This window comes from Anguilla rostrata, chromosome 16 (assembly GCF_018555375.3).
Source record: "Anguilla rostrata isolate EN2019 chromosome 16, ASM1855537v3, whole genome shotgun sequence".
Taxonomy (NCBI): Eukaryota; Metazoa; Chordata; class Actinopteri; order Anguilliformes; family Anguillidae; genus Anguilla; species Anguilla rostrata.
This window is the reverse complement of record NC_057948.1, coordinates 1696392-1722245: the sequence shown is the minus strand read 5'-3', so window position 1 is coordinate 1722245 and position 25854 is coordinate 1696392. Positions and strand designations below refer to the sequence as shown.

Below are 25854 nucleotides of genomic sequence, written 5' to 3'. Positions count from 1 at the left end.
GTTTCTTACAGGGTCACTTCACATTTCTCACTCTCATAAAAAAAACGCTTTGCAAAAAGAAATGATCTCATAAAAAACACATTTTCAACGTACAAAAATGCCAAGTTACTCACACATACAAGAAATACACCGTCTATAACTCATTCATTCAGACTGCCAAAATCCAGGCCTGCCATTAAAAGTATTGATATCAAAATGACGCCAAGTTACGGTACTACAAACAATATAGGCTATCTTGCCTCGCCGAAATTAAATAAAATGTATTCCAAAGCAATGCTACCCAATATTTCCTCAATTCTTTCAAGTCATTTTGTACCGTAACTTGGCGTCATTTTGATATCAATACTTTTGAGTAACTTGGCATTTTTGTACGTTGAAAACGTGTTTTTTATGAGATACCTTTATTCCTATTTGCTGAGTTTGATTCCTGGATACAAACTCAGGGCAGACTGTCTAATGGGACAGTGGTCTAGTTACTGGTATTTGAGCACAAGATTCTGCCTTTAACCCCCCCCCCCCCTCAGGGACATTTAATCTTGTTCATTTGCTTGTCATTGTAATCACAGCTTGAGGCAATATTTTAATACATTTAAATGTAAAATAAATAAATGTTATTTTTGGCCTTTTATATGCAGTACATAATATTGTCAATGTAAAACAGTATTATGAAAGTATAGATGCTGTAAATCAGAACATTGATCACTGTTAGATTTGCACTGTTAGATTTGCTTTCAAAATTCTAATTGACACACAGTAGCAACGAAAAAGATCTTACTGTGCTCATGTCTTTCCAGTGAATCAGCGAGATCCTCCTGCTTCATGTTCCTCAGGATGTGGACTGTGATCTTCAGAGACCTCTCACTGCCACAGGTCTCCAGCATCTTCTCAACCATGTACAGGGCCTCAGGATCCTCCTGCTCTCTCTCAGTGCATTCTGGGTAATCATCAACTTCATGACTGTCAAACAATTCCTTAATAAAATTCATAAACATATCCAGCCAAGTAGGATCTTCAGGCAGACTCTGATCTTCAAGACAGCATTCAGGGAAATCCTGACTCAGATGGCTCTGGAACAGTTTCAGCTTTTCATCCTTCTTCAGCTTCATTAGAGTGTGCAGGAGAGACTGAAATAAACACATGAAGAGGTGTGCTGTATCAGTGTGATATAAACACATGAAGATGTGTGCTGTATCAGTATTAAATAAACACATGAAGAGGTGTGCTATATCAGAGTGAAATAAACACATGAAGAGGTGTGCTGTATTAGAGACTGAAATAAACACATGAAGAGGTGTGCTGTATCAGTGTGAAATAAACACATGAATAGGTGTGCTGTATCAGAGTGAAATAAACACATGAAGAGGTGTGCTGTATCAGTGTGAAATAAACACACGAAGAGATGTGTTGTATCAGTGTGTGAAATAAACACAGAGGTGTGCTGTATCAGTGTGAAATAAACAAGTGAAGAGGTGTGCTGTATCAGTGTGAAATAAACACATGAAGAGGTGTGCTGTATCAGTGAGAAATAAACAAGGAAGAAGTGTGCTGTTTCAGGGTGAGACAAACATATTAAGAGGTGTGCTGTATCAGAGTGTGAAATATACACTTGAAGAGGTGTGCTATATCACAATAATGAATGAACATGACAAATAAAATGGGCCATAATACATGTGAACAGTAACCCTGAAGTTTTGCGATGATAAGTGTATGGTTACACATGTATTTGCAGATTATCCTGGATTAAAACATGACTACTTTATATTGACCAACTGTCATTCCTGCAGTCTTCTGGGGGAATCCCCCTCCTGGAGGGGTGGCTGTTAGGGGACAATTCTATTCTTTAAAGACATGGCTGACGATAATATAAGAGTGTGTGAATAGTCATTCAATTAAAAACTCACAAAAACATGCACTGTAGCCCAATAGAGAGGACATATGGAATGCTGAAAATACACTTCAGATGTTTGCATAAGTCTGGTGGAATTTTACAATACAGCCCTTAGAAGGCCTGAATATCCTTTGTGGTGTGTTGTGTGTTGCATAACGTTGCCAAAGTCATGGATGTCTCAGACATAAATGAGGACACATTATAGGACTTTAGAAGGCGGGATGCTGAACTGTATGTGCTGAAGCATATTAATGAACCGAGATACCCCAGCAGCACGGGCGAGGAGGAATCAGCTGGCAGAAGAGCTGCTTCATCTACAGCCAGCCAAGCAAACGGAATGGTTTATTTGAGTGAAAAAATCTACAACATTGCCCAGCAAATACTGAATTTATTTCGACATTTTAAATGACCTTTTTATGATTTATTTTCAAATACGGTCTGCGGGATTCACTGTGCATGATGGTTTTTTTTATTTAGATCTCCAAACTTTAATGGACTCGCACAGGAACAGGTCTTTATGACAGGTAAATCTGTTTTTGGCTGGACCGCAACAGTGGGGCCAGCCCTGCAAGCGCAAATGTCTGTGAGTGATGAAGTTACACCATTGGTCGGCCGAGTTATGAAGTTACACCATTGGTCAGCCGGAGAGGTCCAGCCATACTTCTGTCGTAAGTATTGCTGATTCCTGTGCGGAAAAGCGCTCTTGTCGTTGACGGTCCAGTGTGTTTGGGTTGCTCATTATGAAATTGCATGGAGCAATTGCGTTCCAACTGGATTTTTTTTAAAGCATGAGAACGACAATTTGATTGGCTCCCATAGAAACACACCTTGGACATTTAAACCCGCCTTTTAGCGATACCGTCATCAGGTGCGCCAAGATTGGCGTTGTGAAATTACCAAATTTCTCGCCGACACGCCCTCAGAGCGATACCACCAACGCTTACTCTTGCGTTTCCCATCACATTTGGTTTATGAAAATAGAGCCCTGAGTCTTTTTAAATCCACTATTATATCATCAATCCACCAAGGTGCAAGTGCAGGTGGCTTTTAGAAGGAATGTGAGATGTGAGATGATATGCTGATTGGTTTATCACATGGTTATGCCCAGGACACACCTATAAATTAAGACAGTAAATTCAGCCCATTGGAACCTTGTGCCTTACATTGCGCTCAAATAATCCACTGTTAAACGAGTATAAGTGGGTTTGGACGAAACCTAAATATACATGTGCCGCATGCTTTACACTATGCACTAAAATAATTAAAATCGAGCATATTTTATTACATTTTTTAAACGTTTAAGTAAAAAGCTGGTTTATTGTGTTCATGTGATATTCAGCTTTGGATGGTCATGAATAATATAAAAAAGGTGAAATGTTATTAATGTTAAGGGCAATGTTAGGCACGTTTAAACATTATCCTTATACTATATTATATAGGCATTATATATACTCAAATGAATTTACTGCACAAAGAAAACACATAACCCATTAAAAACTAGAAAAAGATCTCATACCTTTTTTGCGGAAGATAATTTATCTGAACTCTTCTCTTCAAAAGAGCTGGACTTCAGTGACTGCTGGATCCTGTGAACAAAACATGGAGACTGAGCTTCCAGTTAAACTCACCCACTACTGCAGCTTTAACTCACAGCACATGGAGACAGAGCTTTCAGTTAAACTCATCCTCTTACTGCAGCTCTAACTCACAGCACATGGAGACAGAGCTTCCAGTTAAACTCATCCTCTTACTGCAGCTCCAACTCACAGCACATGGAGACAGAGCTTCCAGTTAAACTCATCCTCTTACTGCAGCTGTAACTAACAGCACATGGAGACAGAGCTTCCAGTTAAACTCATCCTCTTACAGCAGCTCTATCCAGAAGAATCTGTTTTTCAGACTGTGTACTGAACCATTTGCGTAGTTTCTCTCTTGTACACACATCAGAGTTAGAAACGAATGACCGGTGGGCACAGAATGCACAAAGCAAGTTCTGTCAGGAAACTCAGAAATCACAGCGGACCAAAACAACGCGTTTCACAATCATCCAATTGCATACACACAACACTCTCCTATTACCCATGCAATCACAGGCACACATCACCAATGGAGCGCCTTTTTAAGCCAACAGTTAGACCTCTCAGTGCTGCTGCTTGCCTGCGCTGCTTTTGCCTGCTTCACTGCTGCTGCTCAGAATTAGGCCCACCCTCCACCACCCCAGCACCACCAATTGTTTGGATCTTCTTCTAGATACTGGGGGGTTTTCAGGTATTCTTCCTGTTTAGTAGGGGAGATGTTTAGTACTCCCTGTTAGATATTGTAGTAATACCTAAAACAGATACATTCACCGCCAAACCAAAAATATGTATTTACATATCCATGTAAATAGTTTAATACATACGGAGCCCCTAAAGGGACGTGGGTGAGAATATTTGTTTTTAAAATATTATTGCGTTCCCTCGCAAAAATCAGCCACAACATTAAAACCACCTGCATTTTTCTGCTTTTGTCTGATTTAATATTTTATTTTCTCAGTTTGTAATCAAACAATTCACATGTGGCCAAAGTGCAGACTCAGAGCTTTTTAGGGTATTCTTATACATTTTGGTTTCACCATGTAGTAATTACAGCACTTTTTATACATAGTCCCCCATTTAATTGTTTTAGACAAATTAACATAATGTCAAATAAAAAAGTCATGTGTTGTATTTGGTTGCATATTCTTTGCATGCCATGACTTCCTGATGTCTGTGACCTATCAACATCATCAGTCTGGATATCTTATTTTCAGGTTGTCCTACAAGCGATACAAAAACTCTTTACATTTGAATGGATCTATAGGAATTGGGGAGTGGGTCTAGATTCAGCTGTAAATTATGCTGATACAGTATGGAGCACATTTGTTGGCTAAATGGCTTTAAGTCATCAAGGGTCCAAGGTATCAAATGTGCCTCAAACCATCATGCTGCTGCAGTATATACTTCAAGAATTGTTTCTCCTCATTAATTTTCCTGTTGAACTCAATGGAAAAAAATATTCAGGAGAAACAATACGTTACATTTTAATTGCCTTTTAATTGCTTAACTTGAATCAAACGCTCGGGCTAGTCATCCACAAGCTTCTCAATACTTTGCCAAACTTTTCGCCCATTCCTCCCGACAGAACTGGTGTAACTCCATTATGTTTGTGGGCCTCCTTCCTCAGACACGCTGTTTCAGTTCAGTACACAAATTTTTGTTTCATCTGACGAGAGAACACTCATCCAAAAGGCTAGGTCTTCATCCTGGTGATCACCTGCAAACTTCATTCTGGCTTTTTTATGCCGGTCTTGGAGTAGGGGCTTCTTCCTTGTGTGACAGCCTTTCAAGTTATGGCGATGTAAGATTCTCTTAATGGCGGATGTAGATACTTTGGTACCTGCTCCCTCCAACTCCTTCACCAGTTCCTTTGTTGTTGTCTTGTGGTTCAGTTTAATGTTTCAGTTCAGTCAGTCCTGGCAGTTAATTTCTGCCTCCTCCCTGAATAATGCAGTGTCTGTGGGGTCCCATGATTTTTATGATTTTTATACCTTCTGTTTTTTGGAAATTGCTCCTAAAGAAGAACCAGACTTGTGGAGGTCCACAATTTTTCTTCTGAGTTCTTGGCTGAGTTGCTTGGATTTGCCCATGGTATCAAGGGCAAAAAGGCAAAGGCTCTAAAGGCAGGCCCTTAAATACAGCCACAGGTACCAAATAACTCCCAGTTAACTCCTAATTATGACAATTGGCTAATCAGAGGTTTCTACAAAGACATGAAATCAATTTCTGGAATCTTCCAGACTGTTTAAAGAGACAATCAACTTTAAACTTTTGCAAACTTTTGACCCACTGGAATTTGGACAAAGTGAATTAAAGCTGAAATAAATCTGTCTCTAATCCATTGTTTTAAAATTCCCTCTGATGTGAAGAAAGTAGATGCCCTAGTTTACTTGCCAAAATAAATGTATGCATAAATGTCTACATCTGAATATAACATAATACACCTACATACACCTGCATATAGTAAAATAATATATTGAATGTGAATGTGACACAATACACCCAACTAGACCTGAATGTGACATAAAAAACCCATCTACACCTGAAAATGACGTAATATACCCACCTACACTTGAATATAATATAATAATCTACATCTATATGTGACACAATACACCCATGGACACCTGAATATGACATAATACACCCACCTACACTTGACTATGACACAATACACCTACCTACACCTGGATATAATAAAATAATCTACTTGCGAATGTGACATAATATACCAATCTACACCTGAAAATGACATAATACACCCATTGGCACCTGAATATGACATAATACACCCACTTACACTTGAATGAGACATGGAGCTCCCAACCTACTCCAGAAATTAGCCAGTCAGATTTAGGTCTAATTAAACAGTAGTGTCAACATGAACCTGTTCATTTACCTTGAATCACCTGGTAACTCTCCTCTGAAGTTGATTGGATTCCCCATTGATTCTTCACTCTTCAAAGACATACAGCTGGGTACAGGTGACCCTGCTCTTTCTACCTGGGCCCTGTGAACAAATCACGGACAATATACCATCAACACCTGAATATGACAAAATACACCACCTACTTCTGAGTATAATATATTACATGCATGTACACCTGCATATAGTTTACCATACTATCTACATCTGAATGTGACATGACACACCCACCTACACTTGAATGTAACATAATATAGCAATCTACACCTGAATATGGCATAATAGACCCACCAACACCTGAATGTGGCATAATAAACCCACCTACACTTGAATATGGCATAATATACCTACCAACACCTGAATTAGACATAAAACACCTACCTACACTTGCATATAATATAATAATGTACATGTGAATGTGGCATAATATACCAATCTACACCTGAATATGACATAATACACCAATCTACACCTGAATGTGGCATAACACCCACCTACACCTGAAAATGACATAATACATCCATTAGCACCTGCATATGACATCATACACCCACCTACACCTGAATATGAAATAATACACACACTTACACTTGAATGAGACATGGAGCTCTCAATCTACTCCTGAAATTAGCCAGTCAGATTTAGGTCTAATTAAACAGTAGTGTCAACATGAACCTGTTCATTTACCTTGAATCACCTGGTAACTCTCCTCTGAAGTTGATTGGATTCCCCATTGATTCTTCACTCTTCAAAGACATACAGCTGGGTACAGGTGACCCTGCTCTTTCTACCTGGGCCCTGTGAACAAATCATGGATTATATACCATCAACACCTGAATATGACAAAATACACCACCTACTTCTGAGTATAACATATTACATGCATGTACACCTGCATATAGTTTACCATACTATCTACATCTGAATGTCACATGACACACCCACCTACACTTGAATGTAACATAATATAGCAATCTACACCTGAATATGGCATAATAGACCCACCAACACCTGAATGTGGCATAAAACACCTACCTACACTTGCATATAATATAATAATGTACATGTGAATGTGGCATAATATACCAATCTACACCTGAATATGACATAATACACCTATCTACACCTGAATGTGGCATAACACCCACCTACACCTGAAAATGACATAACACATCCATTGGCACCTGCATATGACATCATACACCCACCTACACCTGAATATGACATAATACACCGACTTAAACTTGAATGAGACATGGAGCTCCCAACCTCCCCCAAAAATTAGCCAGTCAGATTTAGGTCTAATTAAACAGTGTCAACATGAACCTGTTCATTTACCTTGAATCACCTGGTAACTCTCCTCTGAAATTGATTGGATTCCCCATTGATTCTTCACTCTTCAAAGACATACAACTGGGTACAGGAGACCCTGCTCTTTCTACCTGGGCCCTGTGAACAAATCATGGAGACAGAGCTTCCAGTTAAACTCACCCTCTTACTGCAGCTCAAACTCACAGCACATGGAGACAGAGCTTCCAGTTAAACGCATCCTCTTACTGCAGCTCAAACTCACAGCACATGGAGACAGAGCTTCCAGTTAAACGCATCCTCTTACTGCAGCTCTAACTCACAGCACATGGAGACAGAGCTTCCAGTTAAACTCATCCTCTTACTGCAGTTCTAACTCACAGCACATGGAGACAGAGCTTCCAGTTAAACTCATCCTCTTACTGCAGCTCTAACTCATAGCACACTAACTCTGATTTATGCATTTGTACCTCTTTCTGTCAGTGCTGAGGGCTCCTCCTGTGGTGTCTGGCTCCCCTGAGAGATTCATTTTAGAAACAGCACCCCCTATTTCAGGAGACTGGAACACATCATATCTGTTTTCACCACATATGGGTTCTATCCCATATCAGCCGACCTGTCAAGACACAAAATGAGAGCACATTGAACACACATATAGACACACTAATACACAGAGACACGCATATACAACACGCCGTGGTGTTGACAGGAAGCAATCAAGAATTTAAATAGGCCCTAAACATGTTCTATACAGCCACCTTAAAAGTTTTTGGCACCCTTGATAATGATGAACAACTGTATTACATAAATGTCTGTGGTAAACTCTGATAAATATTTTTTATTAACAATTCAATGGAATCAACCAAAATTACACATTTCTCAGATTATACATTTATTTCCAGAAAATAAGTGTCACAATTATTGCCCCCTCCACCCCATATTCAGAACTTTGTTCACCCTCTCCTTGCAAGGATAATGGCACTGAGTCTTTATGAATAACTTCTTATAAGACTGGAGAACACATTGGGAGGGATCTTAGACTCTTCCTCCATCCAGATCCAAATATATTTTGATCTTTGCTAAAGAACTGTCCTGTTCAATTAAAACTGCAGGTTTTCAATGGAGTTCAAGTCTGGTGACTGTACCCATTGCAATATGTGGCTTCTGTGGTTAATTAATCATTTATTTGTGAATAGTAATGTGCGCTTAAGGTCACTGTTTTGCTGGAAGATCCACTAGCAGATTTCAGGCAGAGGCAACCAGGTTTCTGGCTAAAATGTCCTGGTAGCTTGGTAGAGTTCATGATGCTGTTGTCCTTAACAGGACCAGTGGAAGCAGAACAGCACCATAACATTAAAGATCCATCACTGTATTTACCAGTAGGTATGGTAAATAGACTGCATTCATATAGCGCTTTTTATCCAAAGCGCTTTACAATTGATGCCTCTCATTCACCAGAGTAGTTAGGGGTTAGGTGCCTTGCTCAGGGACACTTCGAGACGCCCAGGGCAGGGATCGAACCGGCAACCCTCTGACTGCCAGACAACGACTCTTCCCCACTGAGCTATGTCGCCCCTATGAGGCCTGTTTCTGTATACACATCCCTAAATCAACACCAAACATATAGCCATTGTATTATATACTGGCCACTTTATTGGGTATGCCTGCTCGTTAATTCCAAATAGCCTACTCCACCAAATAGCTAATCATACGGCTGAAACTCAATATATAGCGTAAGCAGACATAGTGAAGATGTTCAATTGTTTGTTTGAGAAAACATTAGAATGGCCAGGATGTGTGATCTAAACGACTTTGACTGTGGCATCGGTGCCAGATGTAGTGGTTCCAGCATCACAGAAACAGCTGCCCTCCTGGGATTTTCATGCAATACAGTCTCTAGAGGTTACAGAGAATGGTGCAATGAACAAAAAACATCCAATGAGGGGCAGTTCTGTGGCTGAAAGCTCCTTGTTGATGAGACTGGTCTGAGGAGAGTGAGCAGACTTTTTCAAGCCAACAGAAAGGCCACAAATGCTGAAATAACAGCTGCGCCTGGCCAAAGAGCCCTGATGTCATCTCATCTGACCACAGTAGATTAGACAGTGTCATTTTTTAAGTTACAGATTCTTAAATTTATTGATCGTTTTTAGTAAAACATTTTTTTCCTGAAAACATTCAAAATAGTCTTTTGGCATAGAGGTATCCTCTAATTTTGGAGCATCTAAATGAAGTTGATTGTAGATTTGGAAACTTGGTGATCCTCAGATGCAACTAAGTTCTGGAATTCTCCAACTGCAGCAGCTGGATTGTTCTTTGCTCCCCGAACCATCTACCTCACTGCGCATGGGGCCAGGATACACTAGCGCCCTCTACTGGGCAGGTTTACCACTCTTTGGTGTTTGGTGTTTGGTCTCACAGTAGTAAGTCATTTTTGAAGCACAAAAGTTACTCACACATACAAATCACTGTCTGTAAATCATTCATTCAAATCTAGGCGTTCCATTAAAAGTATTGATATCAAAGTTACAGTACATGAAACAATACTGCTCAGACAAATTAAACAATTTGTATTCCAAAGCAATGCTATGCAATGTTTCCTAAATTCTTTCAAGTAACTTGGCCCTGTGTTTTTAAATCTTAGTAGACAATGCCGTCATATCAAAGTGTCTAAAAACAAACATTGCCTCATGCAAGGCATTTAAACCAATGTATGAAACTGCTGGTCAATACCTTCAATATATCCTTTTTGTACTCTGTTTTTTATGAGTTAGTGATAATAGTAATGCATATAAATGTACACTGAGAGACATACATACACATAAATACATGCAAACACATTCTAGCTGAAAGAAACACATAGGCATGAAGTCAATCATTTTTCCTTGACAAATAAATGAAAGTGTATTTCATATTTTTAAATGGAAGCATTTTTAATGGGCTATTTTACCAACAGACCTGGTAATTGTTTGTATGTTGGTAGAGGATCTATAGGGTTAGCTAACATGAAAATGTAGAAATGTGGCATTGAAGTGTATAGCCACTGTAGCCTAGTCAAAAGTATTGAAGAGTAGAAACAACAGAGTGGTGTATTTGGCATCGTCACTTCTTAAGAAAATGGATATACATGCCATGAAGGAGTCATTATCTTGTGCCAGTTTCTATAGAGTGAGCTGAATAGCCTATGACAGAGTGAGCTGAATAGCCTATGATAGAGTGAGCTGAATAGCCTATGACAGAGTGAGCTGAATTGCCTATGATAGAGTGAGCTGAATAGCCTATGACAGAGTGAGCTGAATAACAAACTGAGCTGAATAGCCTATGACAGAGTGAGCTGAATAGCCTATGACAGAGTGAGCTGAATAACAAACTGAGCTGAATAGCCTATGACAGAGTGAGCTGAATAGCCTAAGATAGATTGAGCTGAATATCCTATGATAGAGTGAGCGGAATAGCCTATGATAGAGTCAGCTGAATAGCCTATGACAGAGTGAACAGTCCCCATTTCAAATAGAAAGAAAGCAGCTTATGTGAAGGGGCTACTAGGGCTCACAAACTATGTCTGCTGTTGTCACTGCAAATATCAAAATGTGTCAGTTGCTCTGTGCTGTCAGTGGAACCATCGCCTGACCTAACTAGGCAACAGGTAACATTTGAACGTGCAGCCTTCTTCTCTATGGAGAATTATAAATCTGTGACACTAATGCTGCATTGCTTGTGTAGCTTCGTATTACCAGTTTGACCTCAGTATCACACTGTCCTTTAGTTAAATCTGCTGTGTTAAACAAATAGCATTAACACAACAACTGTAACAGTAACATGCCATGTTCTGTACATTCTGCCTACATTTTACATTCCTACATTCTGCACAAATCCAAACTGCTTTGTTATTGAGAAAACTAAATTCTGACTTCCCTTTCCACAAAGTGAAGACTGTCCACAAAGCTCATCATGTCCAACAAATTTGTTATTCTATCCATAAATCACTATTCAAGATATAGGCTTCCATAGGCCTGTCATTACCATGAAGGGACATCCAGTTGTTCCTAATGTGTCTTAATTATTTTTTTAAGAAGTTTATTAATAAATATGACACTAGTTGGAAAAAAAAAAACTTCTGACAAAACCATGGACTAAATTTAATAGGTACATTGTTTAATAAATAGATATATCACTTCATTTAATGAATAGATTTACTGAAATAAAATCCACAGATGTTAGTGCTGAATCGTCACTGTGTGTTTGCTCACGTTACTTTTATCTATTTACCTGATTTCAGTGCAAAATTAATATCTGTTAGACAGGCTACTGTTTGACAAAAAGTTTGGATTGTTTTTCAGTGTTACAGTTGCAGGTGTCAAAATGTAGCCTACACTTTTAATCAAATTATTAGGCCTGGTACTATCATCGTCATATCTCACAAGGTAAAATCATAATAAACTATTTACAAAATACTGAAGTAAACAAAACCTTTAATACTTTTGGTCCCAAATGAAAAATTTGAAGAAAAAAAAGAAAAGCAAATTACACCCAAACCGCCATTTTATTGTCAATTTTCTGTTTTGCTGAATCAGGCATGTTAATTTGATTATACTAGAAGATTCCTGTTCCTCCCCACACCTCTTTTTGTTTTGTTTATATTCTCCCCATCCCACTCCACGACAGGCTACTTACTCCGTTCTTTTTTTCAGTTTCATTCCTTCTTTATTCCTTCTTTTCTATCTTGTCCATCTTTAAAATGGTGTTTGAGTTTGAAACAGCCTCAGACTTGTACTTTTGGACTTTGGACCAGCTCACATTTTCAGTATGCCCTGCCCATTCACTTCCTTATGATCAGTTATGGCCCTTACATAATATTCTAAAGTAATTTCTTACTAACATTATGTATTAATTCCAGTTCTTAACTGACTGGTTTTGTTCATAAGTTTTGGTGTAGGGTATTATCTTTATGTTTGGTATGTGCCATTTCCAGTCATTGACTGTTTGTTTTTTTTTTTTCTTTAGACAATCTGTAAGGTTATTTGTCATTTGCATGTTTCTCATTGTATTTGTCTGTGAAATATTTAAAGACTCCTCGGAGACATCCACATTACATATTAGCACTTATATACTCTTTAAAGTGTTTTTGTGACAGTTCCCTGGAAAAAGTGCTATACAAACAAAATTTAATTGAGCTCATATACTTTTTTTCAAATTAAAGTTGCATTTTTAGCATTACTCTGAGTTGTCAGATGGTAAGAATAAAAAACACAGGGCCAAGTGACTTGAAACAATTTAGGAAACATTGGGTACCATTGCTTTGGAATACAATTTGTTTAGTGAACTTGCATTTGAGAATAGTTGTAAAACAAAGGTCTAATATTTGTCATAATTCCAAGCATCTATAAATGGACAGATATTGATATCTAATTTTAATTGTTATAGTTGTCAATTGTAACTATACCTGTAAACTATTACATGATGTCGAATTTGAATGGGGATTCCTTCAAAATTGTCATACTAAAAATAAAGTTGGTGTGACTTTGAAAGAGGGGCGCTTGTTTGGGGACGTTCAAAGCTACAGAGATCGAGGCTGCTGAACTTTATCAAGAGGAATGGAGGCTAAGGTGACTGTGGTGTGGGGATGGCTGGTTTAAGCAGCCACACCTTCCCTGGGTCAAGCTAATTAGACCTGGCCAATTGGACAATTGGTTAAGAATTAGATAATTGGCCAGGCTAATTGGACCCGGGAACAGGAGTGGCTGCACCTGTGCGTAGTGAGGTAATCGGTGCGCACAGGTTAAATCTGCCATCCCCACTCACACAAGGAGAGCCTCTGTCATGACAGTTTTTACATCTGCTCCGTTGGCTGTAACATCTTGCCACCCTCGAAAATAAACATGGACTATTTGAACATCATCTCCCTGTGTCTCTGTGCTGGAGGGCCCCTTGGAAAGCCACTTCAGTGGCCTGTGGCAGGCTTGTTTGCCACAGTGACATCAGCATGTAACTCAGAGGTAAAGACCTCAATGGAGAAGGCCAATTGTTCACCGATGCGCATATTCCATGGCAATGGTATGAATACAGCCTATTAGCCTATATCACTTTCTGTTCTTTTTTCTGTTTCTTTATTTTTTATTTAGCACATTTTTAAAGTCAAATTTTTTTAGTCAAAAAGACAGTTTACACATAAAAATTGAATAAAAAGAAAAACATGCAAGGTAAGCCCAAAAAGCCCTCAAGGGGCTTGACAGGAGGAATTCTCTGAATTAACATTACAAGAGTCATTATTACTCTGAGTTATGCACATGAATGCATTCACTCTCTCTCTCACACACACACACACACACACACACACACACACACACACACACACACACACACACACACACACACACACACACACACACACACTCACACACACCCACCAACCCACCCACACACACACACACACACACATACAAACACACACACACAGGCATTAAGAGACGGAGATCAAAACAGTTAAAAAGTAAGACAAAAAAAAGAAGAAAAAATAAATTGAATATTGAAAAATTAAAACAGAGGTCATGTTAGGGTATTAATATAGCAAGATATTTTTCACTGATTCTTTAAATAACGAAGGAGAAAGGTTGACAAAGTGGGGAGGAAGTGAATTCCATATCGTGAAACCTCCATATCGTATGTGATTCTAAATTGTGATGAAGTAGTTCGTGATTGAGGGGGCGGAAGCTGGAATGCTTTTCGGGTAGATTAATTGTGAAATTGTTTGTTTGGGGTAAAGAAGTTCTGAAAGAATGGGAGTGTTTAGTTTAAGGAACCATATACAAATTGAGCAACTTGAAGGTTGTTGATTTGGTAAATATTGAGGATGCCAAGTTTACGAAATAGGGGTAATGTATGAGTTCTTGGAGCTGAGGAGGCAATAATTCTCACAGCTCGTTTTTGTAACCGGTGAATAGATTGCAGTTTAATCTGGTGAGTACTGGCCCAAGCAATGTTGCAGTAACTGATGAAGGGATAAACCATAGAATAATAAAGGTTAACAGAGACTTTGGTGTTTAAGAGATAACAAATTCTACCAATTATACCAATACTTTTTGCAATTTTGGACGATATTATTGAAATGTGAGGTTTCCAAAATAGGTTTTCATCAATAAGTACACCAAGAAAACACGTTTATTTGACATTCGCTATTGGGACATGATCTATCTGCACTTTTATGTTCTCAGTGTATATTTTGTATTTGTGACCCAAAAAAATAAAATTTGTTCTCTTAATGTTAGTGACAGTTTTTTTTTAATTTTGAACCATTTTGAATTTTTTTCCAGCTCCTCATTGACAACTTTTGTGATAAAATTAGGATTCCTATGGGAGTAAAACATACTTGTATCATCAGCAAATAAGATGTTGGATAGTTGATCTGATGCATTGGGCATCAGATATCATTAATATATACAAGAAATAATAATGGCCCAAGGATTGATCCCTGGGGAACACCACATTTCATGATAAGAGATGGGGAGTCCACTCCTTTGAAGGCTACAAATTGTTTTCTGTGTTCCAGATGACTGGTGAACCACAACTATGCCTGATCACCCAGTCCCAGATATTTTAATGTTTGTATTAATATATGATGATCTACTGTGTCAAAAGCTTTTGACAAGTCTAGAAAAATACCTATGATGTATTCTTTATTATCATGTGCTTTAGGTAACTCATTAATAAGATGGGTAATAGCCATGTAATAGAGCGGGATTCCCTGAATCCGTATTGGTGTTTATGTAATATTTTGTTCTCGTCAAGATAGCTCAACAATCTGTTGTAGGCTAGTTTTTCAAGAATCTTTGAGATTCAAAGTTACTGAATACTTTCAGCATATAACCCACAACAGCACCACCCAGGCTGGAGCAACCAGTTCTTTCATCATCAGTTCTTGGCTAAAGAAAACACATTGCAAGCTGTACGTGCATGTGCATGCTAAGTGGAGATTCACTCATGTTTCAGCGATGCCACTCCTGTCTTTATTTTATTTGATTTATTTTATGCCTTCATAGTGTCAAATGCTTGTATTGAAAGTTATTTATTATTATTATTATTATTATTATTAATAATAATAATAATAATAATAATAATAATATTATTATTATTATTATTTTATTATTATTATCTATTTGACTGGAGCTTGTGGTTGCCAGATAGGAGACACGACTGGTCTGATATTATGGTATTGTTCTAGTGAGGCTCTAGTGACCTGGAATTCTAGTATTAGGGGGATGCCAGATAGTGAGACTCCATTGGCTTGATATACTGGTATTACAAGTTACCAGATAGTGAGACTCCATTGGCTTGGTATTCTAGTATTACAGGTTGCCAGATAGTGAGAGACTATTGGCTTGTTATACTGGTATTAAAGGTTACCAGATAGTGAGACTCCTTTGGCTTGGTATTCTGGCATTAGGGTTTGCCAGATTGTGAGCCTGCATTAGCTTTGTATTGTGGCATTAGGGTTTGCCAGATACTGAGACTCAATTGGCTTGGTGTTTTGGCATTAGGGTTTGCCAGATAGTGACACTCCAGTGGCTTGGTATTCTGGCATTAGGGTTTGCCAGATTATGAGACTGCATTAGCTTTGTATTGTGACATTAGGGTTTGCCAGATAGTGAGACTGCATTGTCTTTGTATTCTGGCATTAGGGGTTGCCAGATGGTGAAACTGTCCATTGGCTGGTATTCTTCTATTGGTGCCTTGAGATAAGGAGACTCTCTTCTCTGTCATCTATCGGCTATTTACTATACAATGCTGCTTGAAAGTATGTGAACCCCTTGTGCAATTATAAATTTTTATATTTATTTTTTACCGTGAAATCTTTATTTAATCAGAACCAGTCTTTTTTTATCTGGCATTACAGGTTTATATTTACCAGTTCCATATTTTGGTTGAGAGGAAATCATGAGTGTAGTAGAAAAACAAAATTAAAAGGAATTAATGCAGGTGCAAAAATAAGTGAACCCCAAGTTGCATTGGTTAAATCAAGTAATTAGAATCAGGTAGGTAAATAAATGATCGAATCAAAGGAGAGATCTTTAGAAAAGAGTTTGGGCGGGACTCTGATAAATAGAGGTAATAAACTTGTTCAGTTTGGTTTAACCCATACATCTGAGTGCAAAACACACCATGCTGAGAGGAAAGACCTCAGAGGAGATCAAAAAGGGAATTGGAGTATTCAGTCTGGGGAAGGCTATAAAATCATCTCAAAATGATTTGAGCTCCATCATTCTGTGACACTGCCACAGCTATCAGCTAAATATTTTATGTTTTATTAAAGTGGATTTGCCCTTAGAACAAAGATAATCTTTGTGCAGGTAAATGAGTCCTTGTGAACCATGGAAAGGTATGGCTGCTGTCCATCCATGGACGGGATCCATTTTCTCGCTGCACCAGGAAAACTTTAAATAGGCGTTGGTCCCTTTAATGAGGTGGTCATCGTCCCAAAATGGCTCCCTGAGAAGAAGTGGGGTGCATGAAGTAAAATAATAAAGGTAGGACAGAAGGAGGGGGAGAGGCTATGATTTTTTAAATGTGTTTTGCATGGTGAAGAGTTTGTGAAGATCCTGGGATAAATGCATCTACATGCATCCTAAATGCCTGTGTGGGGACGGAGTGTAGCACAGTGGGTAAGGAACTGGGCTTGTAACCGAAAGGTCGCAGGTTCGATTCCTGGGTAGGACACTGCCGTTGTACCCTTGAGCAAGGTACTTAACCGAAATTGCTTCAGTATATATCCAGCTGTATAAATGGATACAATGTAAAAATGCTATGTAAAAGCTGTGTAAGTCGCTCTGGATAAGAGCGTCTGCTAAATGCCTGTAATGTAATGTAATACCACTGTTGGAGGGAAAAGACCCCAAACATATACTATTATAAAGGTAATAGTACCAGGGAAATCTGCAAGCGGGGTGAGATCTTTCCTTATTTTTTCTTTATCTTCTTTTTAGTGCTGCATTAAGGAATTTTTGCATTTTGTTGTTGATTTTCCCTTTTTGTTGGATTGTTTTTGTCAGTTTTTCCCTTGAGACTTACCTCACCACCTGTAAAAACCCTTTTGTGGATGTGGGACTTTGTAAAGGACTTTTCATGTTTCAATTGTGTATATGTATATGCATTTTATGGTAGTGTATGGTGTTTGGTTGTCTATAGTGGGTGCACATTTTCGAAAATACATTGTTTTCACTGGTATCTATATACTGTGTTTGGTTTATCAGAGCCCCATGGTTTTATACACAGTGGCTCTCTGGATTTATTTGTAACTAAGCCAGAGTATCAGGCTGTTTGTTACAAGTCCACTGTAAGGCAAATCATTTACAAATGTAGAGCATTTAACATGACAGCAACTTGGACTAGAGGTGGACGCCATTCCAAAATATCCCCAAAAGCCACAAGAAAAATAATAAATCACGTAAAAGCCAACCCAGAAATAACATCTAGAGATCTGCAGACCTCCCTTGTGCATTGTCGGGTAACTGTGCATGCTTAAACAATAAGAACACCGAATCCAAATGGAATACGTGGAAGAAGCCTCTGCTGTCAAAAAGGAACCAAACTGCCTTCCAACAAGACAACGACTGAAAGCATTCAAGCACATCTACTAAAGAATGCACTGATATTCTGTCAGTGTTCATTTTTGTCACAGTCATTATGCTCTGTCCCTGTTAATGCTGCTGTTCCTGTGATGTAATATACATATTAAATGAATCATAAAAAAGAACAGGTTAAAATGAATTTTAATTAATTTGTGTGTGAATCACTTCATACAGTCCTCTCCAAAAGTATTTGAACAGCAAGGCCAATTCCTTTGTTTTTGCAATACATTCAATACATTTGGGGTTGAGATAAGAAGATGAACATGAGACCAGAGTTCAGAATTTCAGCTTTTATTTCCTGGTATTTACACCTAGATGTGTTAAAGTACTTAGAACATAGCACATAGCACCATTTGGTATCAGACCACCCAATTTTTAGGTGAGCAAAAGTATTGGAACAGAGAGTATTTAAGTAAATGAAAGTAAATAACACGTAATATTTGGTAGCATATCCCTTGCTTGCAATAACTGCATCAAGCCTGCGACCCATTGACATCACCAAACGGTTGCATTCTTCTTTTGTGATGCTTTTCAAGGCTTTTACTGCCTCTTTCAGTTGTTGTTTGTTTTGGGTGTTTTTTCCCCTCTATATCCTCTTCAGGAGGTGAAATGCATGCTCAATTGGGTTAAGGTCTGGTGATTGACTTGGCCAGTCTAAAACGTTTCACTTTTTCTCACTAATGAAGTCTTTGTTGTGTTGGCAGTGTGCTTTGGGTCATTGTCTTGCTGCATGATGAAGTTTCTCCCAATTAGTTTGGACGCATTTCTCCGTAAGTTGGCAGACAGAATGTTTTTGTAGACTTCTGAATTCATCCTGCTGCTACCATCATGAGTTACATCATCAATAAATATTAGTGAGCCCACTCCAGAAGCAGCCATGCAAGCCCAAGCCATGACACTTCCTCCACCGTGCTTCACAGATGAGCTCGTATGTTTTGGATCATGAGCAGATCCCTTCTTTCTCCACACTTTGGCCTTTCCATCACTTTGGTAGAGGTTAATCTTGGTCTCATCAGTCCATAAAACTTTGTTCCAGAACTTTTGTGGCTCATCTCTGTACTTCTTTGCAAATTGTAATCTAGCCTTCCGATTCTTACTACTGATGAGTGGTTTGCATCTTGTGGTATAGCCTCTATATTGCTGCTCTCTAAGTCTTCTTTGAACGGTTGATTGAGATACCTTCACCCCTGTCCTGTGGAGATTGTTTGTGATGTCACTGACTGATGTTTCGGGGTTTTTCTTCACAGCTCTCACAATGTTTCTGTCATCAACTGCTGTTGTTTTCCTTGGTCAACCTGTTTGATGTCTGTTGCTCAGTACGCCAGCGGTTTCTTTCTTTTTCAGGACATTCCAAGTTGTTGTGCAAGCTATCCCCAATGCTTGTGCAATGGCTCTGGTCGATTTCCCCTCTTTTCTAAGTTTTGAAATGGCTTGCTTTTCTCCAAAAGACAGCTCTCTGGTCTTCATGTTAGTTTATCTTTTATAACACAAATGCAGTCTTCACAGGCAAAACCCAAGGCTAAAACCAAGAGTAGACATTCAGGACTATTGATTGTTTAACCAAGCAATCTACCAGGACACATCTGGGCAACAAGAAACACCTGTCAGTCACATGTTCCAATCATTTTGCTCACCTAAAAATTGGGTTGTCTGATACAAAAAGTGATATGTTCTAAGTTGCTTAATAAATCTAGATAAAAATACCAGGGAATAAAAGCTGAAATTCGGGCCTGTCATCTCATGTACATCTTTTGACCTCAAACTCAATTGTCTTCAGTGTATTGCAAAAACAAAGGAATTGACCTTGCTGTTCCAATACTTTTGGAGGGGACTGTATTTCCCTGCAGTCTAAAGTTGTGTCATAGTGTCATAGACGGAAGTGGGTGTTTAACACGTATATTTCACACCGTTGTAACTTCTCTCAGTTTGTTCTGATTTGATTGACACATCTTTTATCATGTAGAGGACAGTAAAAGCTTTCCAGTGGTGTATAGCATGCTTCATTTTAATTTTATTAAAAAGAGTGCGAGCCCCGTGTATCTGCATGGGTGGTTGCAACAACATTGTGCATTCAACTGACATTAGTAACAGACAACTGTTAGTCATTGCTAATAATCCGTCCATCCATTATCTATATCCACTTATTCTGAGCAGGGTCGCAGAGGGTGCTGGAGCCTATCCCAGTGTGCACTGTGCGAGAGGCAGGAATACACTCTAGACAGGCCGCCAATCCATCGCAGGGCACACACACCATTCACTCACCACTGACTCACACACTCATACCTATGGGCAAAATAAGTTTCCACTTAACCTACCAGCATGTCTTTGGACTGTGGGAGGACACCCACGTGGACACATGCAAACTCCATATTTGTATTGGGGGCTAACTAACAGCCCTAGCTGTTAGTATGGGATGGAAATTGTATAGATAATACACATTAAAATGTACTGTGTGCTGATATGTGCTAGATGAATGTAAAATATCCCTTGGAGTGATATTACATCTGTAAAATGCTGTCCCATCCCCATGCAACAAAATATTACATACTGAAGTGTACAAAAAACATACTGGAGTGAATGATTACATATTTAGGTATGTGTACCACAGTGCATCGTAATGTTTTTTTAACATCATTTTTCAATGTCATATCAATGTTTTATCTTAAACTGTCATAATGGATGAAAATAATTTTTTGCAAAGGTTTTGGATAGGTTTTTAGACCCCTAAACATCTTACACCTCTATACTGCTGAAGAAATTCTTATTATCATTTGAAAATAATGCAAAGGTGAGTTTCATGAGTCAAAAAAGTTTATTTGCAGTGAAATATACAAGGTTATGATTTACAGCAATGCACAGTTTGGATATTTTAGATAGATTTGAAGACACTAAGGAACACCAGGATACACTGCTTACTCTTTGCTTAATAGATATTTAGTTGTTTTGCATGTCACTCTCAGATTTTGCATACTTGCGGTCAAAGAGTTTATAATTCAGGACATGCTATCCTGTACATGTGTGATCTCACAGTATTTAAAAACGGAAGGAGAACAACATCATGTTTCCATCGCCCAGATAATTGCATTTGTGACTCTTTATTTCTGCCTATAAATGTAAAAAGTGTTTTGCTTCATTTAAGCCATTTTCTAAGTCTCTCAGATCTGGAGTTAGATAGCCTGAAATAGAACACCCCTTTAATGAGTAAGAATTGGCCAGATTTGGCATCTGCATGAAAAGGTTAGGGAGAGTTTCTTCCTATTAATATTGGGATGGCAGGTATGCCATCCCGCCAAGTTACGCCTTGGCGGGGGCATGCCCCATACCTATACAGCACCGAGAGTTTGGCACTTTTCAGGGTTCCCCACAGAAATAACCACAACAGCCACAGACACTCAGCCCTTAAAAACATTAAATTCTGTACATTCTGACCCCATTTCAACAAACAGAATTCATAAAAAACTTCACATGTCCACACAATAAAGCCCCAAACTAAGGGGATTTTGCGTTTTCTCCTTCTTCTTCTTCTTCTTCTCTTTCTTCTTCTTCTTCTCATTCTTATTTTTCCTGCCGCCTATCCCACTAACAACATGTCTCCCCATTGGACATTTCACTGACACCAGCCAAATCTTCACCTACACGACCCAATCAAAAACGCGCATACACACGCAAAATACCCATACCTTTTTACTCTGACACATTTCCAGTTTAAACAGCTAGTCTGCCTGTGGCCTAGTGGGCAAGGTTACAGTCTTGAGAACACGGAGTCGAAGGTTCAAGCCCAGCTAGGAACGTGTTTCTTTAACCTGCTTTGACCCTCACTAATTATTGTCTACTACTTATCAATTATTGCTTTTGCACCATATCTACCCGCCGTTCACCGTTCAGTTATTAACCGGCTACAATATTGCTAAGCCATATGCATTATGACTTACCGTCTGTACGTTCAGTTATTCACCGGCTACAATATTGCTAAGCCATATGGATTCAACGGGAGCTCTTCTGTGCTTACTGGCCTGTGGTCTTCTTTAAAACCACCGGCAGGTTTGCTAATGATATTTCACGCATTGCATAGCTATGACATGGTGCTGCACTAACGAAGTCACAGACTGGTAAACCTCCGGTTTAAGGCGTGAATCCCGACTCGCCCTCAGGCAGATCATTTCCTCTTTTACACTAACGTTTTCTTACGGTTAAATTTGCTTTACCAGACTCACTCACGGCCACCCATATGCATTTCATGACGGCAAATGTATTCCTTTTATTAAAAAGTTACACCAGTTCACCGCTGTGCCATTTCTACTAACTATATTTCTTCACTTGGCTACCGTACAAAACCTTCTTATCAGCAAACGCCACGTTTCTACATTCATGTTACCTCTCCCTGTTCTCTATCTAGCCACATAGGCTACAAACAATTACTACGTATGTATGTTCTGCAACTCCGCAATCTAAACAGTTAGTCCACCTGTGGCCTAGTGGGCAAGGTTACAGTCTTGGGAATCACGGGGTCGAGGGTTCAAGCCCAGCTAAGAACACGTTTCTTTAACCTGCATCGACTCTCACTAATAATTGTTTACTACTTATCAATTATTGCTTTTGCACCATATCTACCCGCCGTTCACCGTTCAGTTATTAACCGGCTACAATATTGCTAAGCCATATGCATTATGACTTACCGTCTGTACGTTCAGTTATTCACCGGCTACAATATTGCTAAGCCATATGGATTCAACGGGAGCTCTTCTGTGCTTACTGGCCTGTGTTCTTCTTTAAAACCACCGGCAGGTTTGCTAATGATATTTCACGCATTGCATAGCTATGACATGGTGCTGCACTAACGAAGTCACAGACTGGTAAACCTCCGGTTTAAGGCTTGAATCCCGACTCGCCCTCAGGCAGATCATTTCCTCTTTTACACTAACGTTTTTTACGGTTATATTTGCTTTACCAAAACTCACTCACGGCCACCCATATGCCTTTCATGACGGCAAATGTATTCCTTTTATTAAAAAGTTAGACCAGTTCACCGCTGTGCCATTTCTACTAACTATATTTCTTCACTTGGCTACCGTACAAAACCTTCTTATCAGCAAACGCCATGCTTCTACATTCATGTTACCTCGCCCTGTTCTCTATCTAGCCACATAGGCTACAAACAATTACTACGTATGTACGTTCTGCAACTCCGCATTAAAACATTACATTTAAAATCATGATTCACTCATAAGTATAACTACTAGCACTGAACCTGACAAAAATACATTCGTGCAATAGATTGCACACGTTATTTAACCCTCCACTTACACAACTAATGTTAAATACAGACTGTTATATACCGTTTGATAAGGAAACTAAGCTCGCTCATGGTCACTTCATTTACTTCGCACTATAGTCTGTGATCATGTCAACCTTCACCTACATGCCCATTCTGCTAAAAAACATATTGTTTCAACTACGCAATTTCATCATTTCGCCTAATTTATCTCACACTTGTTATTTTCTCATATGCAAAGCCTGCTGGGACATATGCGTCTGCTCCTATTCTCCACTATCAACTTTTCCGGTTCTAGCTTAACAAAACAGCAAAGAGGATTCCTACCTGCAGATAAGCCTATCAAAATGCCTTATAAACCTTACAAACACTAAAAGTGCATCTTCACGAAATAACAGACAACGGAGCAGGACAGAAGGGTACACAAGTTGCGACCTAGGCAGCTCTAATTCTACGGGCTTGCTGATTCTTTTGTCAATCAAGGCTCGTTGGATGCCCGTCAAATCCGTGAGTAGCCTACATAGCTACACTGGCCATATTTCACCTTTTCTGATGCGTTTACAATTACGCCACCGCACTATTTGTCACAGCCACTGTTTTACATATATAGCAAACCGAAACTGCTAAACGTACACACTCATCAGGCTGTACAAATTCACACAATGATAGCCATAATCCACAACCGTTTCTTACAGGGTCACTTCGCATTTCTCACTCTCGTAATAAAACGCTTTGCAAAAAGAAATGATATCTCATAAAAAACACGTTTTCAACGTACAAAAATGCTAAGTTACTCAAAAGTATTGATATCAAAATGACGCCAAGTTACGGTACTACAAACAATATAGGCTATCTTGCCTCACCGAAATTTAATAACATGTATTCCAAAGCAATGCTACCCAATATTTCCTCAATTCTTTCAAGTCACTTGGCCCTGTGTGTATATAAGCGTGCAGTACATGGACAGGCCAAACATATGTGTGGATGGCTTTCTCACAGTCATGATTGATTGAATAGGCATCTGTCCAATTTGTATTGGTATGTATGTATTTTGGTGGTCAGCCTTTCTGTTGCGTGAATGATTGTATGTTTCTTGGTATAAATGTCTGTTCGTAAATGTGAATGTAACATGCTGCAAGGGAAATGTCCCCATGGGGATAAAGAAGTTCTCTATGTATGTATGTACAATATGTATTTTACATGTATTTATTGTACGTTGCAAATATACAATCACTTGTACATTTAGTCAAATTCAGTTCAGAAGCAAGTATAAACATATGTTTTCTGGAGAAATATGCTTCCTGTAGTGACTGACCAGCAGTTTTCTACATGAATTTCTATGTGTTCCATGAGGCAATACGAAATATTTGACACTTTGATCTGACACAACGTTTGCATGACATTGTAATATGGTAAGATTACAAAACACAGGGCCAAGTGACTTGAAAGAATTGAGGAAATATTGGGTAGCATTGCTTTGGAATACATGTTATTAAATTTCGGTGAGGCAAGATAGCCTATATTGTTTGTAGTACCGTAACTTGGCGTCATTTTGATATCAATACTTTTGAGTAACTTGGCATTTTTGTACGTTGAAAACGTGTTTTTTATGAGATTTCATATACATGTAAAATACTGCCCCAATTTGAGATGGTCTTGAGAGGAAATGTGGCATGTAATTGTCTTCTCATGAATTCTCGCTCCATTAAAGGGCATCCAAGGTAAGGTGACACTCGATGAGACCAGGTATGTCCAAAAGGCTGAAGTTGGTGCAGGTTTTTGTTTTAGCCTAGCTCTACAACACCTGATTCAACAAATTAGCTAATTATGGTCTTTAATCAAGGCTTTGATTAGCAGAATCAGGTGTTGATTAGTGCTAGGTTAAACAAAAACACGCACCTACACTGGCCCTTTCGGATAAGACGCGACAACCCTACTTCCTAAGTTTATGTCCTTCTGCCTTTGAAGTAAGATGCTACAATCTTCCCAGAGAAGGAAGGGAGGATGTAAGGAATGCGAGAGTTGGTCATCTAGTTAGCTTCGGATAACCTCCGTTTTATCCATAAATTACAGTTTTAAGTCAAAATGGCTTACCATTCTGAATGTCAGAAGAAGAGATAATATTAGTAGAACAGATAAAGCCATGTTCTTTCGTTTATGTTCAGCATATTGCAGGAAATTTCTCTGCTTGTCTGTCGACAAATTAACAGAGCAGGATGTTTTTGACAAGAGAGGTCACAGAAACAGCTGACTGGCCAAAAAAA

General features: G+C 38.8%; 1 protein-coding gene across 1 annotated transcript in view; it reads right to left on the bottom strand.

The window, feature by feature from the left end:
• The window catches only part of LOC135242443 (NACHT, LRR and PYD domains-containing protein 3-like), a 56291-nt gene that overhangs the window by 28277 nt on the left and 2160 nt on the right, over positions 1–25854 (bottom strand). Inside the window, exons 4-7 of the mRNA XM_064313525.1 lie at positions 7079–7189; positions 6365–6475; positions 3405–3474; positions 776–1124 (exon numbers count right to left, since the gene is read on the bottom strand). Coding sequence (XP_064169595.1) covers positions 776–1124; positions 3405–3474; positions 6365–6475; positions 7079–7189 — 641 coding nt within the window. The remainder of the gene's footprint in view (positions 1–775; positions 1125–3404; positions 3475–6364; positions 6476–7078; positions 7190–25854) is intronic.